General features: G+C 42.1%; 1 protein-coding gene across 1 annotated transcript in view; it reads right to left on the minus strand.

Moving 5' to 3' along the window:
* LOC148008690 (GPI transamidase component GPI16-like) overlaps positions 1-17,818 on the minus strand; it is a 30,008-nt gene extending 12,190 nt beyond the window's left edge. Inside the window, exons 1-3 of the mRNA XM_087674072.1 lie at positions 17,647-17,818; positions 17,406-17,458; positions 16,111-16,272 (exon numbers count right to left, since the gene is read on the minus strand). Coding sequence (XP_087530198.1) covers positions 16,111-16,272; positions 17,406-17,458; positions 17,647-17,818 — 387 coding nt within the window. The remainder of the gene's footprint in view (positions 1-16,110; positions 16,273-17,405; positions 17,459-17,646) is intronic.
* Positions 17,819-20,673: the final 2,855 nt, after the last annotated feature.

Genomic DNA, 20,673 nt, shown 5'->3' on the forward strand with positions numbered 1-20,673 from the left:
GACAAGTCCCTTGAGCCCGTGCGTGCTGGTTGGGCGAAGTATGGATGCTCTATCCTATCCGATGGATGGAGTGACTGTAAAAAAAAAAAAGGGATCATTGTTGGGAATAAAGGCTCACCATGCCTTTTACTCTGTTCGAGTGTGAACACACCCTTACACTTTGTACTTTATATATATTCAAAATCTAAAATGTGGTATATTAGCCATTGTACTGAATACCCATTGTGTTGTGCTCACCCACTCACTCTACTGCTCTCAACTCTCTGCACCTTCACTCTTAGCTCAACTCACGCACAGACTCCACTACAATAAATTGGCATCAGAGCGGGTGACAGGAGTGAGGTAACTGGCGTGAGGTGACACACCTGAGGTGATGAATGACAGTCAGGGCGTGTGACAGACAAGTCGTAGGCGGGCTCGATAGGCAGGTGCGACAGACAAGTCGCAGGCGGGCTCGACAGGCAAGTGCGACACAACACGTTGCACGGCAGACGAAACGAAGGAGACACGTTGCACGGCAGACGAAACAGGCCGCAAGAGATAAGGCGCACCGCGGACAAAACGGGCTGCAGGCACACGGCACACAGGACAAGCTGCGACCAATCGCCACAAACGTGGCATGCGAGCAAGCAGAAGTCAATGTTCTTTTTTTAAAGGAAATATCATTTTTTTTTCTTTCCTTCATCAGGTGTTCACATGCCAAGGCACAAAGCCAAATTCTCCCCAAGAAAATTGGCGCTTTTCCTAGATTTGGGGACTCTAATGCAGAAGTAGACAATCTGACTCTAAAATTGCAAAATCAGTGCACAATTGCATGTGAAATTTTGGGGCTTTTTCATATTTCAGTGAAATTTGTGCACACCGAACCTGAAAATTTTGGGGTTTTTGCAGAATTTCATCAATTTGTGAAAGAATTTCTTTTGGTATATGCACTTGGGCACTTGAATTGATGCAATTTTGAACAAATTAACCTCAAAATTTTTGGGGCTTTTGACCTAAATTGTCAAATTTGTGCTCGGGAATGCCTTTGGAGCAGAAATTGCAGTGAAATTTTGGGGATTTCACATATAACTGTTGGCTTGGTCTCTAATTGTGTCAAAATTTGCTTGAGTGCAGCAAACGACATTTTTTAATTCTGAAAATTCATTTGCAGATCTGAAATTTTCTACAATCTTGGGATTTTCAATGCTAGTTCGTACTCTTGTGCATTGTGGTCACTTGTGTCATATTTGGGCTTGCCTTTGGTAACTAGTTAGTCAATTTGGGACTGCAAATTATGGCTGGAAACAGTGACAGTTGTGATCTTTTGCACATTAAGAAGTTTGAGGGTGCCCATAATTTTGCAATCTGGTAAAAACAATGCTATAATGTCTTGGTGCAGAGGAAACATGTAAAGCCCATCAAAACAAAGAGAATCAAACCAACAGACATGGAGCAAGACAAGTGGGATGACTTGGACGAGCTTGCTCGCTCTACCATTGAGCTCTCAGTGTCAGACAACTTGCTCTTCAACATTGAGAAGCTGAATTCAGCATATGCAATGTGGCAAAGGCTTGAAGAATTGTATGCTCACAAAAGTGCAGCCAGTAAGGTTTATTGGCTGAAAAAACTGATGGACTTTCGCATGAAAGACGGTACAGCCATGTCTGTACACTTGAATGAGTTTAACTCAATTTTCAGTCAGCTGATTGCTTTGGATTTTCATATTGATGAAGAAGTGAAAGCTATCTTCTTGCTATGCACTCTATCTGAAAGTTGGGATACTTTCAAGACAGTTTTGAGTAATTCGAATGCTCAGTTGTTATATTCTGATGTGGAGAGTTCTTTGCTAATGGAAGAACTCAATAGGTAGAATAAATCAACAAACAAGTCTTGAAATGCATTACACACTAGAGGCAGATTTCACCATAAGAGCAGTTCTGAAAACAGAGCACGTAGCAAATCTCGTGGAAAGAATGTGAAGTGTCATCATTGTGGCAAAAAGAGGCACAACAAAAGGGATTGTTTTCAGCTGAAGAAAGAGAAGGGCAAAAACAAAAACAATGAAGCCAACAAGGCCGAAAACAAGGACAGCAGGCATGCCAAAAAGAGCAATGTGAAAATAGAAGAGGTTAATGTAGTCACTCATGATAATGACAATGACGGTGATGTACTTCTAGCTTCTTCTTTGGATGCACATGCATTGATTGCAGATTCTGAGAATGATATTCACACTTGGATTCTTGATTCATGTGTGTCCTTTCATGTCACGCCACATCATGAGTGGTTCTCTGACTACAATGGTGCAGTGCGTGGTGTTGTCCACTTAGGGGATAACTATGCATGTAAAATTGCAAACATTGGCAATGTGAAACTTGAATTTCAACATGGCTCCGTGTTTGTTTTGCATAATGTGAGACATGTACCTCAGCTAAAGAAGAGCTTGATAAGCACAGGGCAACTAGATGATGAAGGCTATCACACTACCTTTGGGGATAGCAAATGGAAAATATGTAAGAGCTCCCGCATTGTTGCTAAGGGGTCCAAAAGTGATACTCTGTATCCTCTGCATGTATCTAGTGTGTGTGACCATGTTGTCACCATAACTGAGCAGCCAAGTGTTTCTTTGTGGCATAGCCGATTGGGACACATGAGTCAATCTAGAATGAAAGTGCTCTCTCGTTTGGGTTATTTACTATCTTTGAGGTATGCTGATTTTGAACAGTGTGATCAATTGTATTTATGGTAAACATGCTCAAACGTCACACAAAAAATCTCTCTCTCTAAAGTATTTACCCTTAAGAGTTAGTACATTCAGATGTATGTCAAATGCAACGATTATCTCTAGGAGGAAATGAGTATTTTATTACCTTTATTGATGATGCCACCCGCAAAGTTTGGGTTTATCCGATCCGTCGCAAAGATGAGGCCTTGGATAAATTTAAAAAATTCCTGGCACTTGCTGAAAATCAAACCAGCAAGACGTCAAAATGCCTTCGCTTTGACAATGGTAGGGAATATGTGTCCAAAGCCTTTCAAGACTTTTGTGATAGCAAAGGGATTAAGAGGAAGCTTACTGCTCCTCATAATCCGCCCCAAAATGGTGTTGCAGAGCGTATGAATTGGACCATTCAAGACAAGGTCCATACAATGTTGTCACATGTTGCTTTACCCCATGGTTTTTAGGCACAAGTTGTTATGACAGCCATACACTTAATTAATCGCTCACCAAACAGGTCTTTGGGAAGAGGAGTTCCCTAAGAAGTGTGGTCGGGCAAGCCACCTTCGTATGCACACTTGAAAGTGTTTGGTTGCGAAGCATTTGTGCACATACACAAGGAAGAACGCAGCAAACTTGAGCCAAAGCCCTGTAAATGTATTTTCCTAGGATATGGTGATGAAGGTGAAATGGAGTATAGATTATGGGATACCGAGAAAAGAAAAGTAGGCAACAATGATGTCATCTTTCAAGAAAATCGCATGCACAAACAGCCCAAAAGAACAGAGGAGGCCCAAAGGGCTGTATTCTGGGAGGATGTACCAATAGGACAGCAAAGAATGCCCATTAGACAACAGCAAATACCTGCTGAAAATATCCCTCAAAATGCAGGAATGATGCTGTAAATGATCAACAAGATCTTACCCATGATGTCCCACAAATTCAGCAAAAATGTGTGCACTTGGAACAACCTAGACCAATTATACATTAAGCTGTACCTATAGAACAGCAAGCTGTCAATGCAGATTTACAGGCTGAACAGTCAGCAAATTTTGAACACTGGGTCCGTAGGTCGACCAGAGTGCAAAAACAGCCAAATAGATTTGTTCCTGGAGTAAACTATGTGGCTGATTATGTCATGTTAACAAATTGTAGTGAATCATCATGCTTCCAAGAAGCAATGGACAGTCAGGATAGTAAGAAATGGCAAAAAGCAATGCTATCAAAGATGGAATCTCTCATGAAGAATGGTACTTGGGAGTTGGTACTTTTGCCAAAAGGACAAAAAGTGCTACCCTGCAAATGGGTTTACAAAATGAAAGTCACTTCTAGTTCTTTGCCCAAGTACAAGGCATACTTGGTTGCTAAAGGGTACAAGCAAGAACATGGAATTAATTTTGATGAAATCTTTTCTCCTGTAGTCAAAATGACTACTTTGCAAACCATCTTGGGCTTGGTTGCATCCGAGGACACGGAAGTCATACAGATGGATGTAAAAACCACCTTCTTACGTGGTGATCTACATGAGGAAATCTATATGCAGCAGTCTGACGGTTTTGTTGCAAAGGAAAAAGAGCACACGGTATGTAAACTCAACAAAAGTCTGTATGGGCTGAAGCAGGCACCACGCAAATGGTATTACAAATTTGATACATTCATGCAATCTCAGGGATTTCATTGTTCTCAAGTTTATCACTGCTTATATACCAAGAAGGCAGTAAATGGCAACCTTATTCTCCTAAGTTTATATGTGAATGACATGCTAATTGCAGGCAAGGATGTTCATGCCTTGGACTCCTTAAAACAAATTCTACACAATAGCTTTGATATGAAAGATCTTGGTGAGGCAAATCACATTCTTGGCATACGTATACTCAAAGACAAATCAAAGGATCTTCTTTATCTATCACAACAAGAGTATATTACGAAAGTTCTACAATGTTTCAATATGGAGGGGGGAAAAGGTATTAGTGTACCATTGCCTCCATATGTGAAACTCAGTGCAAACGATAGCCCTATATCAGATGATGGTAAGGCTGAAATGGCCAAGATACCATATACTTCAGCTATTGGTAGATTGATGTATGCTATGGTTGCTACACGTCGTAACATTGCATTTGCGGTGGGAGTAGTTAGTAAATATATGGCATATCCTGGTAAAAAGCATTGGGAAGCAGTGAAGGGTATCATGAGATACCTTAAGGACACAAAGGATTTGTGTATCTGCTTTGGTAAGCAAAAGTCATATGTTGTTGATTTTACGGATGTAGACTATGTTGGCCATCCTGATTGCAAGAAGTCTACTTCAAGATATGTGTTTATGCTCATAAGAGGAGCAATCTCTTGGATATCTAGGCTGCAAAAGTGTGTTGCACTGTCTACTACAGAGGCAAAATATGTGGTTGCCACATAGGCATGCAAAGAGGCTTTATGGCTTTCATGTCTGGTGAGAGAGCTTGGGATTACAGAGGTTCCTATCCTCCATTGTGACAGTCAGAGTGCTATCATGCTAACACGGAATCCCGTCTTTCATGCAAAGACAAAGCACATACAGGTGAAGTATCACTTCATCAAGGATGTACGTGACAGCAAAGGCATTGAGCTTGTCAAGGTACATATAGATGATAATCCTGCAAACCTTCTCACGAAGGGTCTTCCAGCTGAGCGGTTTGCTCATTGCTACCAGATGATGGGGGTTGGATAGTATATATGTCTTTCAGCTTTGTACATATATACACTTAGTTGATTATTTTCTCTACCATCAAGAACATTGCCTTTAGGTGGGAGGTTGTTGGAAATAAAGGCTCACCGTGCCTTTTAGTGTGTTCAGGTGTGAATGCACCCTTACACATTGTACTTGATATATATTCAAAACCTAAAATGTGGTATATTAGTCATTGTACCGAATACCCATTGTGTCGTGCTCACCCACTCACTCTACTGCTCTCAACTCTTTGCACCTTTACTCTTAGCTCAACTCACGCACAGACTCCACTACAACAATCATCAACATCCTCATCTCTTGCCCACTTGGCACATACTTCCTACGAGCAGTAGATGCGGGCACAACGGGAAGGAGAACCACAGGCTCGTTCATGTATCGGCACATACGGCAAGGCATCATTGAGGTAATGCTTCTAAATCCATTATTTTTTGTAATCTCTCTTTTCTTTTTACCTCCCAAATTTATTATACTTTCATCGTGTATAATCTTGTAGGTTGGGCCGCAAAATATGGTACCAATTGTCACAGACAATGCCTCGAATTGTACATGAGGCCGAGTTTCTGTCCATAGTATGGACACCATGAGCTACATATTGTCTAGATCTTCTTAGGGAAGATATAGGCAAGTTGGTGTGGGTGGCAAGGATTGTCAACCATACTTGCACAATCATTGGCTTTGTCAGCTCAAAGGTCTGAGTTCTTACGATTTATTGCTCATACTCGGACTTGGAGTTGAAGAAGCCCTTGAAGACTCGGTTTACGGTCATATGGCTTCTCCTTGAGTATCTCTATGACGTTCGCAATAAGCTACAAAAAACGGTCGTATCAAATGAGTTTAAGGAGTAGCTTGAAGGGAAGTCCACATCAAGCCAAGTGGAATAAAAAGGCGTTCAAAGGCTTTGCTTAAAGGAGGAATTTTGGATGGATGTGAGAGGCATTGTCGTTGCCGTTACTCCCATCTACAAGGGGCTTCACATGACGAACATGGAGGGGGTTACTATTGGCCTCCTCTATCATCTCATGGTGGATGCAATGGAGGAGATACAATCATCGACCATCTTGGATAGGGACGCCTCTTCTTCATGGTATTATTTTTCTCCCTTGGTAAGATAATCATCATCTAAAGAATGAGTTTATCCATTCACTTTTCAATTTCTTATACATAGGGTTTAGAGTTTGGGCTTTCACTTAAGTTGGGTATCCGTCTCTCCTATTCGGCTCTTGGTGAAACCGGCCTGTTCACTGGGAAGGGCGGTAGTGTACAACTAAAATATATAAATGCTTTCATCCAATTCACAGTCGCCCAATTTACCTAAACTTAAAGACACAGAATCAAGAAGAAATACAGAAAGCTAGAATGCTCTTGTTGCAACACAGACACCCTGTTGGCCCCTAAGTTAGGCGCCCCTTGCAGTATTTCTTTTTTTTTTTAAGAGAGAGAGTACAATGAGCTGTCTTTCACCAATTCTGGGTGAAATTTGGCAGCATAACAGTACAATTACTGACCCAAAACAAGTTGATCAGGAGGAGAAATTCTGCCCAAGTCTGAAACTTCTGGTTCGAGTGCAGAACTGACCATTTTAGCCTGCTGTAATTACTGGTTCAGACCTGTTCTGAAACCTGTTTTCAGTTCATACTGTTCCCTGTACTATTCAGCCCACTGTAATTACTGGTTCAGACCTGTTCTGACACCTGTTTTCAGCTCATATTGTTCCCTGCACTGTCCTGCATCATCTGGGCCAAGTGCCCCTTGATTCTGACATCAATTAGGCTCTGAAATACCCTCTGAACAGTCCAGAATCAGTTCTGGTTTAGTGCTGTTTCAGGCACTTGCTTGGTGAGGTTACCACCCTCACCTGTCCCTGCTTGTGGGCAGCAAACAACTGCTCCTGTTCCTAGAGAAAAGAGGCTCTTGCCTCATGCAAAAACAGCATATTCCACACAACTGTACCTGAATCAAAAGAAATGCCCTCGATTCTGCAGCATAACCATACTGTCAGGGAGAGAAAGAGAGAGAGTAGGAAGCAAACTCAAGCCTCTGTGCATCATAGACAAGGTAGACCAGCTCTCAAGAGCTCTCCATCTGCAGCAATCCATCTCCCTTTCACAAAAATGAGCCCCCCATGCATTGAAACTCGTTTTTGTGCTGCCCTCTCTCTCTCTTTTGGGAATTTATGCCCAAATTGTGACACATGGCATACATATAACAATTTTCCTGTTTAAACCTTTCGGTCTAAAATTCTCCATCCTCGGTTCAAAATTTGACCTTGGCACAAACCAGAAGATTAATCCTCGTACAAAAACGAAGATAATGACGCGAACAGATTCTGGGGTCCAAAAATAGTAACTCCCTAAATTTTAGGAGTTGCTTCCATTGCATCCCCACTAGTCTTCTGACCATCTTTGCAGACTATGGCTACATCTAAATCTGTAATGTAGCTCAACTGAAAGTGAATTTCCACTGATGACCCCACATGGACTAATCTCTTGAAGATTTGTCCATCTTCACTTTGGACTAGTCTCTTCCAGGCTAGTTCTTCAACACACTTGTCCATATACACTTTCACAAGTCTCTTCCAGGCTTGTCAATTTACAGTGCCATCAGTCTCTTCCAGACTTATACTAGGCCTTAATTGTCCAGTCTTGACTCGACATTCCTGTCTGTTTCACATGCTGGCCATGCAACTCAGGTGTTTAGATTTCAAGAGGGATCCTTCCAAAAAGAAAAACCAAATAAAATATGTAATAAAGAAATCAACAAAAAGGTAATAGTTGTCACAGTCTTGTGACACTTGGCCGAATTTTTATGATATATACATATATATTAGATTACATCAACCATCACAAAAGTGAATAAAACCTAGTACACACACCTTGCTCAACTATGGATCTTTCTACTTGGAAGAAGATATTACAACTTGCACATGTGCTATGCTCAGATTTCAAATTAATATTACAATTAATTGTATAACTTTGGACTATGATAAAAAATTATTGTAGTTGCATCTTCCCTTGATTTGCACTTCTCTTTGCTTTTTTCGCCTTTATCTACCCTTGTTGATTTATTTTGACATTCTACGTCTTTATAGGTCATTGGATAGCCAATGTGCACCCTTTGTGCGATGTCTTGGCTACTTTGGGATGGAACACCTTCACAAAAAAAAAGAAATTTAGGGTTTGGTCTAGTACAGTCCCTTTCTAGTACCAATTTGGACTTGAGAGGGTGTGTTGAGCTAAAAATGCATTAGCCTTATAAAACAACACCAAAACTTAATTAATTGATGAACTTACCTTTTATTAAAAAGAAATGTGTTCCTAAAGAAAGTCAATGTCCCATAAACACAAGCCCTAATTGGGAGAAATTTGTTAAGTCAAAGAGCACGAGGATCGAGACACGCAATGCTTTCTCACAGTAGAGAGAGAGAGAGAGAGAGAGAGAGTGTGTGTGCAAAGTAGAGAGGAAAGTGAGCAAAACTTGTTGGGTACAATGACGAGTGTACCTCTTTAGGTTTTTAGATAGATATATATATATGAAAGTACAAATGTGCCAAGGGTGTGTTCACACCCGTGCACATATAAAAAGCACGATGGCCCTTTATTTCCAACAACCTCCCACCTAAAGGCAATGTGTCTTAAGAGGAGAAAAGAATCAGCTAAGTCTAGGTATGTACAAAGCTAAAATATATATATCTATCCAACTCCCATCATTTGTCGGCAATGAGCAAACCGCTTTGTTGGAAGACCCTTCGTCGGAAGATCTGCAAGATTATCATCTATATGCACTTTGACAAGCTCAATGCTCTTGCTGTCAAGTACTTCTCTAATGAAGTGGTACTTCACCTCTATGTGCTTCATCTTTGCATGAAAGATAGGATTCCATGCTAGCATGATAGCACTCTAACTTCAGTGAGTCCAAAGCATGAGTATCCCTGCCAGCAATCAACATGTCATCAAGTTGCCATCTGTAGCCTTCTTAATCTACAAGCAGTGATCCACTTGACTTCTATGAAAACCTTGAGACTGTATAAATGTATCAAACTTTTGATACCATTCTCTTGGTGCTTGTTTAAGCCCATAAAAACTCCTTTTGAGTTTACATACCATCTTCTCTTTCCCTTTTGTCACAAATCCCTTCAGGTTGCTACATTTATATGTCTTCATGCAGATCACCATGTAAGAATGCAATCTTTACATCCATCTGTATGAGCTCCATATCTTCAGCTACAGCCAAGCCCAAAATGATTCTCCATGTAGTCATCTTGACTATAGGAGAGAAGATCTCATCAAAGTCAACTCCATGTTCCTACTTATACCCCTTCGCAACCAATCTTGCTTTGTACTTTGGCAAGGAACAAAAAGTAACCTTCATCTTGTAAACCCATTTGCATGGAAGGGTTTTCTGCCCTTTAGACAACTGCACCAAGTCCCAAGTGTCATTTTTCTCAAGAGATTCCGTCTCTGACAACATGGCTTTATACCATTTCTTGTTGTCCTGTCTGTCCATTGCTTCCTTGAAGCAATGCGGTTCACCACAGTCTGTCAACATAACATAATCAGCCACATTGTTTGCACCAGGAAATAATCTATCAAGTTGGCTAGCAGCCCCAAATGATCTCCTCACCCAATGATCATTGTTTGTTGGCTATTCCTACAAATTTCCATTTTCACCTTGCTGTCCTGGCATTTCAGCTTGCAAATCAACATTAAAAGCTTGCTGTCTTGGCTGTTCCTGCACATCCAGTGGCTCATCATTATGAGCAATGGCTGGCTGATCATTTCCAACATTATTTTCTACATTTGCAGGTTCATTTACAGCAAGTATTTGCTATTGTACACCGGGCGCATTTTGTGGTCCAAAATGTATTTCTTCCCGGAATACAACCCTACCAACTTTATGTGTTCTTTCGGGTTGTTTGTGCATGCGATCTTCCCGGAAGATAACATCATTGCTGCGTACAACTTTCCTTTTCTCGGGATCCCATAATCTATACCCCATTTCACCCTTCATCACCATATCCTAGGAAAATACATTTACAGGACTTTGGCTCAAGTTTGTTACGTTCTTCCTTACGTATATGCACAAATGCTTCGCAGCCAAACACTTTCAAGTGTGCATACAAAGGTGGCTTGCCCGACCACACTTCTTAGGGAACTCCCCCTCCCAAAGACCTGTTTGGTGAACAATTAATCAAGTGTACGGCTGTTATAACAGCCTCTGCCCAAAAACCATGGGGTAATGCAGCATGAGACACCATCGTACGGACCTTATCCTATATGGTCTAATTCATATGCTCTGCAACTCCATTTTGGGGTGGATTATGAGGGGCAATGAGCTCCCTCTTTATCCCTTTGCTGTCACAGAATGCCTAAAAGGCCTTGGACACATATTCCCCACCATTGTCACAGCGAAGTCACTTAAGTGTCTTATCAGTCTAATTCTCAACCAATGCCAAGAATTTTTTAAACTTGTCAAGCACTTCGTCCTTGCTATGAATAGGATAAACCCATACCTTCCATGTAGCATCATCGACAAAGGTGACAAAATATTTATTTCCCCCTAAAGATAACCCTGGCATCTAACATACATCGGAATGTACTAACTCTAGAGAAGAAGACTTCAGCAAAAGAGACGTCTTATGCATGTTTACCATAAACACAATGATCACAATGCTCAAAATCACCATAACGAAGACAAGGCAAGTAACCCAAACGAGAAAGCACTTTCATTCCACTTTGACTCATGTGTCCCAACCGGCCATGCCACAAGGAAACACTTGGCTGCTCGATCACGGCAACAACATGGTCACGTACACTAGATACATGAAGTGGATACAAAGCATCACTCTTGCAACCTCTTGCAATAACCCTAGATCCCTTACAAATCTTCCATTTCCCATCACCAAAGGTGGTATGAAATCCATAATCATCTAGCTGCCCTATGCTAATCAAGCTCTCTTGAGCTGAGATACATGCCATACATTCTGAAGTATTAAGACAGAACCATGCTGAAAACTACAACTAGACACTGCCAATACCTGCAATGTCACATGCATAGTTAGCACCTGAATTTAGAATCCAAGTATGCATGTCATCATCCGTATCTACAAGTAAAGCATGTGTACTAGAGTGTGAAGAGACAAAAAGCACCTCATTCCCACTGTCACTATCTTGAGTGACTACATTCACCTCTTCAATTTTGACACTGGTCTTCTTAGGCTAACTCTATTTCTTCTCTTCCTTGCTATCATCTGTCTTCTTGCCCTTTCCTTTCTCTTTCTTCGATTTGTAGCAGTCACGTTTAAAGTGACCCTTCTTGCCACAATGATGGCATTAAACATCCTTACCACGTAATTTACTGCGTCCCTTGCTATCAGATTTGCCTTTCTGTTGTGATCTGCCCCTAGTTTGCAAAGCACTGGAAGACTTACTGGATGCATTGTTCTCTCGATTCATTTCTTCCATGAGTAGAGCACTCTCTACATCAACATACAGAAGGATCGCATTAGAATTGCTCATAGTAGTCCTGAATGTATCCCAACTCTCTGGTATAGTGCAAAGCAAGAACGCAGCCTTATATTCTTCATCAATCATGAACTTCAAGGCAACAGCTGACTGAAAATGGAGTTAAACTCACTCAAGTGAGTAGACATTGTTGTATCCTCTTTCATATGCAAATCCATAACCTTTTTCAGCCAATAAACTTTGCTTGCGGCACTCTTCTGAGCATACATTTCTTCTAGTTGAGTCCAAATCGCATAGGCGGAATCCAAACCTTCAATATTAAACAACAAGGCATCACAAATCGATAGCTCGATGGTTGAGCGTGCAAGCTCATTTAACTCATCCCAATCTTCCTGTTCCATATCTGTGGCCTTTGCCCCTTTGGACTTAATCGGCTTTGTTTGCTTCTTCTGTAAGAGGATATTATAGCACTATTTTTGCCAGACTGCAAAGTTATGTGCTCCTTCAAGCTTCTTAATGTGTATGAGATGAGATGACTACTCTCACTGCTGCCAGCCATGATTTTCGATCAAAATGTGACCAAAAAATTCAGCACATGCAGGCCCAAACTGTCACATGAGTGACCAAGGTACAAACAAGTACCAACCAGCAATAAATAACCACATAAAAGCAGAAATTTCAGATCTGCAGATAAATTTTCAGAAGAACTAAACCTTGTGCTATAGCACTCAACAACTGATTACAACTTTTCCAAGGACAAATACATCACATTACATGAGAAATCCCAAATTTTAGCTGCAATTTCTGTTGTACATGTACCAACGGGCACAAAATTTAACACGCAAGGTCAAAAGCCCCAAAATTTTTGTGCTCAAAGCATCAACCATACATCTACACTGTCTCTGACATGCATAGAATAGGCCAATTTTGCCAAAATAGAGCAATTTCAGCAAAACCCCCAAATTTTTGTGCTCAAAGCATCAACCATACATCTACACTGTCTCTGACATGCATAGAATAGGCCAATTTTGCCAAAATAGAGCAATTTCAGCAAAACCCCCAAATTTTTCCAAGTGCTAGATGTCCAAATTGCATGGAATTAAACCCGCATGTAGATAAAATGACCAAACGGTGCACAAATTTCGCCCAAATAGCAAAAGCCCCAAATTGCAAGGGGTCCAATGTGCATCAATGTCGAGAAATTGGGTAAATTTCAGCCCAATTCTTGCATGTACATGAAAAGCCCCAAATGTCGGAGGCAAAATGTCACAAATTCTTGCAATTTCTGAGACAAATGATCTTGTTCTACATCACAATCCCCAAATACGGGAAAAGCCCCAAATTTTCGGGCCAAGATTGCACAAATCTGAACTCTGTGCTTATGCGCACACCCCCATTAGAGAAGATGGGTAAAAACTTCTTTTTTTGAGAAAAAAAGGAAAAAAGGGGGGGGGGGGGGGGGGGGGGGGTCTATTGACCCAACGTGTAGGTCGCCACGCGTCAGTCGCCATCCAGTCGTCTACAGGTCGTCGCCTCCCCCTATCGTCACCAACCAGCCCCGTCACGTGCTGTCTCATCCAGTCACAGATTGTCAGTCGCCACACTGCCTAGCCCGCCATCCACGACCTGTCATATGCCTTGCAATGACGACTGCATACTGCCATCTACTGCTCGTCGAGCCTGCCTAGGACTCCTACAGCACCCACCCGCCTGTAACCCTGCAACAGATCCTCCTTGCCAACGGCACCTCTCCTGCACCTGCCAAATGCTAACGACTCTTACCAACTCCAGAAAGCGTACAAGACCTGTGAACTCTGATACCAGTTTGTTAAGCCAGGGAGTGCGAGGATCAAGACACGCAATGCTTTCTCACAGCACAGAGAGTGTGTGTGTGTGTGCAAAGTAGAGAGGAGAGTGAGCACGACTTGCTGGGTACAATGACGAGTGTACCTCTTTAGGTTTTTTAGATAGATAGATATATATATGAAAGTACAAATGTGCTAAGGGTGTGTTCACACCAGTGCACATTCGGTTGACCCAACGTGTAGGTCACCGCGCGACTGTCGCCGTCCAGTCGCCTACAGGTCGTCGCCTCCGCCTATCGTCACCAGCCCGTCACGTGCTGTCTCATCCAGTCACACAGATCGTCAGTCGCCACACTGCCTAACCCGCCGTCCACGACCTGTCATGTGCCTTGCAATGACGACTGCATACTGCCATCTACTGCTCGTCGAGCCCGCCTAGGACTCCTACAGCACCTACCCGCCTGCAACCCTGCAACAGTTCCTCCTCACCAGTGACACCTCTCCTGCAACTGCCAAATGCTGACGACTGGTGCCAACTCCAGAAAGCATGCACGACCTGTGAGCTCTGATACCAGTTTGTTAAGTTAGGGAGTGCAAGGATCGAGACACACAATGCTTTCTCACAGCACAAAGAGAGAGAGAGAGAGAGTGTGTGTGTGTGTGTGCAGAGTAGAGAGGAGAGTGAGCACGACTTGCTGGGTACAATGACGAGTGTACCTCTTTAGGTTTTTTAGATAGATAGATATATATATGAAAGTACAAATGTGCTAAGGGTGTGTTCACACCAGTGCACATATAAAAGGCACGATGGCCCTTTATTCCCAACAAAACCAAACTTTCTATAAATAGTCATGCTACCCTCCACTCGGCCACAATCTCGTTTTTGCAGCTTACAAGTGCTAGAGTTGTGCTATCCACAACCCGTTCTCGCTGAGGATATCCCAACCACCAAGGCTGCCCACCATTGTCTTCTACCATCAAGCACCTACTTCTCAACCACCCATTGCAGATTCAGACTGTTTCCAGCCAACATCACCCGGCTGGTCACTAAGGCGGCTGCAATCTACCATCTGCAGGTTGCATTTACTGCTCATCTTCACTAGTAGCCTTGCGTTTTGGGCTGCACTACTATCACCAACAATAGACGACCTATTCAAGGGCTGCATTTTGCCTTCTTGCTGCCACCTTGACTGGTCGCTGCCTCCAGTGCTGCATTTTGCTGTTATGGGCCTTCCATCAGCTGCCATATCATCATCTTGTGCTGTGTTTTCAGCTTTCTCTTCATCTTCTGCCCGTCTATTCAATAATCCGGCATCTTCCTGCTGCATTTGCTGCTAGCAGACACAAATGAAGGCTACATTGCTGCATTTTGGGATCCACCAAAGTATGATATACTCTCCAGCTCATACTCTTTGCCCCGTTCCTCAAGACATGGGAGTTCATGGGTCAGTATTGTTAACTCCATAGTGTGTTTGCTGCATTGAGCATTGTATTCTATTGAGTAATCATTCATTATTATTCATTGAGTTCATTGTCTCTAAGCTACCCTTGTTGAGAAATCAACTCATTTAGTATATTTCCCTACCTCATTTCTATTTTGATTTCCATGTACAGCCCCAAAACGGCTTTATTTGGATCATTATTTAGTGTCGGGGTGCACGCTCTGCTTGTCTGTACTTTGACTGTAGATATTTCAGAGTATTCAAGTGTACAGCATGAGTTCACTCATCCTACCTCAGTTTTATGCCTGATTCAAGAAACCATCACCAGAATATTCTAAGCCAACTGTCAACTTAAACATGTCCCAGAATGCATACAGGTATACAGGACCAGCTACCCGACATTCAAACCCATAACCCATCTGAGATCTTCTAGGCCCAGTTGCCATACACCTTTTTCCAGGGTAAAATTGTACTTTGATTCCAGTTCAGCTTACATGGCAAGGTCAAAGCATGAAAGAGATCCAAATTTGCTGGTGTTTCAGTAAAGATAAATACCACCAATTTTTCAAGAGAAGAGATATCTTCATCAAAGACATCATCCCTTCCATGTAGAGTCCAACTACTGCATCAGTCACCTAGAGGCTCAATTTTGTGAAAGGAGTATTGGGAAGGCCATACAGAAGAAGACAATACATGAGTTTGAAACACCCCAGAGGGACTTTGAAATCTGTGCCAGAAAACTAGACATCTAAGCAAAAATAACTTGAGTTTTTCTGACTCTACTTAGCTCCCAACCCTCCTCAAACAAACCCTTAGCAAAGCTATTAGCTTACCATGCCTAACATGATGCCTCTTGTATTTGTATCAATCATTTGCAGTCAGAGTTCTTATTTTCACGTTACTGCTTGTCCACCTAGGGCAGTATTTTCAAAACAACACGAGATAGCAAGAGGCAATAAATTGTCTATCGAGCTTCTACCTGAAAATCTTTTAGTAATTGAGAGTCTTGAGCCTCCTCATTATCAGAAATAAGAAGCTCATAATGTCTTTCACAGTTTTGATCAGGAAAAGTGATCAGTGCTGAAGGAAGATCAAAGCCTCTGTTAGCATCAGGAGGATGTTCATCAATGCGTAGAAAGCCCTGTAACATATGTCAAACCAAACAATACTTTTCAAACTGGCTGATCAAATTGTAAAATTCTGGAAACAAGTTCACAGCCAGCTAACAGCAGGGAAACCATCTTCTTATGAGTAAACATTTTGAACTCTATCTGAAAGTATGCTCTTGGCTCATGTAAGAATATCTGTGACAAAAAAATGTACAAAGCAAAAGTTTTATTGGTCTGTCTTACCATGAGTTTATATTTGAATAGTGTGGTTTTTCCTTTTTAATGTCTACAAGAGCCTGTTTTAGACTAATTTGTATACCCCCAGCTTTGGCTTGCTTTGGTGATTGGCCTTAGAGGTTTATTTGGACTCACTCTTTTTTGGCTTGTGGATTTGGCTGAGTAAATCCATCCCTCGCTGTCTTGATTCATTATTTAAAATTTGATGCACTTGTGCACTATCCCTTCATCTTCAAATGAGCTGTTGCATCTTGCTGGTGATCACAATTGCAAGATGGGACAATTCTTCTGCACCTTGGGTCTTTGTTTCTTGCAGGAGCTCTTTTTTTTTTTGGCCCATGATATCATGTTTTTGTTGGTGCTCTTTGGGTTATCTGAGTGATGCTGCCCCTTGAAACCGGCATTTAGAAACCGAAGGGAAGTATTAACTACTAATCTACAAGCACATTTACTTAATCAAACAAGTCATGAAATAGACCACATAGAGGTGTGAGCTAGAGTGCTCCTGCTTAGAGACAAAGAAAGACTGGTCCCAAATGTCAGAACCCTTATGGTATTTCTTTACCTTATACTGGAAATTTCTAGTTAGAAGAACATGCTAAACTACTAGAATTGAGGCCATGCTCTAGATCTCTGACATTCAATCAGGAGATCCCACTGAAAGCCCTAATTCAGCAGCAAAGAATCCCAAACAGCAACCAATATCTCTATGCCAATTCATGCAGATTAGCCCTGCGCTGCCCCATTAGTGTGTCCGGATTACTCTCACCAATCCTAACCTTCAGGCATCAAATCTGACCAAATCTGTAATAACAGCATCAATTTTTGCATCCACTATGAAAAAGCACTTGTATGCAGCCCAAAATAGCTCCCAACAGCGAAATAGCAGCCCTCTCAGGAGAGAGAGTGTATGTATACAGAATCTGACCGAATCTATAATAACAGCATCAATTTTTGCATCCACGATGAAAAAACACTTGCCTGCAGTCCAAGATAGCTCCCAACAGTGAATAGATTATAGCCGGCCGAGAGAGAGAGAGAGAGAGAGAGAGGAAATGCTGTCCATGATGGCACACTGTATACCTGCGGCCTGTGAGGGACCTTTGGCGTACAGCACAGAGAGGAGATCTATTCTGCCCTATCGCAAACTCTGGAAGGAGATGGCAAACAGCTGAAAAGACTGCTCACTTCGAGACTGATGAGATCACCAGCAGACTGACGACCTGCTTCAGGGAAAACCTGCTTGATTGACAAATTGCAGACTGACAACCTGCACAGAGGGTCTGAAGGCACATCGTGAGGTCTGTTGCACAAGTGCAGTCCAGCACAGCTTGACTGCATAACAGGTGCAGTCTACACACAGGTCTGAAGACAGAGGCAGGTTCTGTACAGACACTGAGACAGCCAGTCAGGGTTGAGAACAGATCTTGTAACCAGCACATAGAGAGAGAGAGAGAGAGAGAGAGAGAGAGAGAGTTATTATGGCTAATACGCAGGCGTTAAGTGGTATTGATGTGGCCTTTCTTGACGAGCATATTGGGCATGAAATGAGAAAGAATTGGTTGAGTCGGATGGTGACCCTTTGGCCGAGGATTCTGGTCAATTCATGGAAGGGGATGAGATGGGAAAATGCCATAAGATGATGGTTGATGAACCAGTTTTGTGTACTCCAGATTTGCTTGAGCAAGGTGTTCGTGTTTCTTGCTCACAGGCTGATGAGTCTTTCCAGTTCATGCTTGCCACTGCCAACAATCTTATGTCTGATTATGTTCATGCTAATGAGAGTAAAGCGAGCTCTTTACCGCAAGGGGATCATGCGGTTGCTGTCATGGGAACTGACCTAGTTTTATAGCAGATTGCTGCCTTTCATGAGAGGGTAGCCATTCTTTATTTTACGGGCAGGACTCCTTTGATCGCTCGGATTTGGGCTTGGCTGCAGTCCATGCTTGTGATGATGATGCCCATCATGATGACGTTCTTGGGCAAGTGCAAGCTTCTCTGATGGAAGAGATTTATGATGGACCAAAGGGGTTTTTTGAGGTCCTTTTTTGTACTCCGGATGTGCATGCTCGCATTATGCAACGTATTCCTTTGTTTTTGGATGGTCAACTGGTCCATATGGTCCATGGAGGCCTTGAAAAGTTTCAAGAGGTTCTTAGGCAGACATGCCCAATCTAGGTGGAGATAGTTAATTTTCCTGCACATCTTTGGCGTCTTCTTCCTTTGGTTTTGAGATCCCTTGGCAAGGTGTTGGTGGAATCCCATTTGGCCTCCTGTGATAGAAACAGGGCTTGTATGCTTTGGGACACTAGCAAACCTCAGCCTACTAAAATTCGTTTTGAGGTCCCTCGGTTGCAAACGTTGGTTTTTGAGCCCAAATGGGGACATTTGCTGGACGCTACTTTCGATGTAGCCAATTGGGCCATTTTATTTTTGAGTGTGATAGTAGCCTTGAGGCTTTGTAGCATTCTTTGGACCCTGACATGGATATACAAGAGCGTGATCCCCAGCCTTTGACTTAGCAACGAGATGTTTCTCCTCCTTTGCCTCTTGCCCATCTTGTGGATGTGATCCATAGTGAGATGGAGAGATTTCAAGCTATTAAAGCTACAGATGTTAAGGGGAAAGTTATGATTCAGTAGTTCTCTCTTTTTGTTTATCGTGAGACTTGTTTTATGGAATGTTAAAGGCATTTCTTCTGGCAGTAAGCAGTATCAATTATGGAGAATTGCTTTTGCTGGTAATTCGGATGTTTTTTGAGCCGTGGAGCACAAACAACATGCTTTGGCAGGTTCTTCTTATGTATATAAGGATTATACAATGTTTTTTAGTGGACAAGTTCCACATAAATCTGGAGTTATGTTGGCTGTTCAATCTTCCTTGCAACCATCCTTGGTTTCTCAAGATGCTCGCGGCAAATTTCTAATGCTAGAAATCATATATGAGGGTGAGGTTTTGTGGCTAGTGGACGTCTATGCTCCCTCTATTGCTCGGGAACGCCATCATTTTTGGAATCACTTGCATTGCCTTTCCATGGCTCATCAAGGTTTTGTTATGGCTAATTTTAATGCATGCGTATCTGCAGATCAAGCGACTTCACCTCACTCGGTCATGAATAGTCTTGAGCGTCAGGCTTGGGATGCAATGGCAACTATGTCTTTGAAACAAGACATGTGGTCTTGGATGCATCCTTCATAGTCTAGATATACTTATCACTCTCTTCAGCATCCAAATACTTGGGTCAGACTTGATAGGATATACATTTGTCAGAGTGATTCTTTTCTTCCAGTAGTGATTGATATGTGGGTGAAGCGATAGCATGTCTTGTCAGATCACTTTCCCTTGGTTTTGGAATTGACTCACGGGCCGGTTCATGCCTTTAAGGCTCTGCTTGCTCGTTTGCCTTTGCATTTCAATCAATCTTTTTTGCTACAAAATCTATTTTTGGAGTGTATCCAGCAATTGATTGCTTCTTTTAGCTCGAGGGTTCTATCTGGGGATATGGAAGCATGGGCTATTTTTAGGAATAATGCACATGTGTTGTCCCAACAGTATGGTATTCAGCATGCTTCTTCTTTTCAAGCTGAATTGCAACATTCACAAATTTTGTTGGCTCAGTCATTTCTATATCAATCAGGGGATACTACTGATGACTTGGTTACATGCATTGAATGGTTGAAATGTAGAGTTCAATCTCTTCAAGAGGAGAAATATGCTAAATACAAATTGCTGGCCCGGAGCGGAAGCTTTGTATTATAATAATTGTCAATCTCATCAATTCTTTGCTTGTTTACGTCAAAAATACGCTCGGGAAAATATTGTGTGTTTGTTGGATGAGCAAGGTGATATGGTTACTGACTGTATCATTCAAATGTGCATCGACTATTATAAATCTTTGTTGGGTCCATAGGAGATTCTTTCTGATGTTGTTATCTCTACTCTCGATACATTTGTGACTTGGTTAGTAATTAGATTAAGCCTGCATGGGTTGATTTGATGGAGGCTGATTTCTCAGAGGCTAAAGTGGAGGATGTGTTGTCCCATTTACCATGTGGGAAAAGCCCTGGCTGGGATGGGCTTCCTAATGAGCTGTTTTCGGCCCATGTTGAGCAACTTAAGGACCCATTAACTTGCCTGTGTCAACAAGTCTAGAATTCTAGTTTGATGCCTTCAAATTGGAAGATTGCAATGATTCG

This window comes from Lygodium microphyllum, unplaced genomic scaffold, assembly GCF_053477565.2.
Source record: "Lygodium microphyllum isolate KBCC unplaced genomic scaffold, Lygodium_microphyllum_v1.1.10 scaffold_83, whole genome shotgun sequence".
Taxonomy (NCBI): Eukaryota; Viridiplantae; Streptophyta; class Polypodiopsida; order Schizaeales; family Lygodiaceae; genus Lygodium; species Lygodium microphyllum.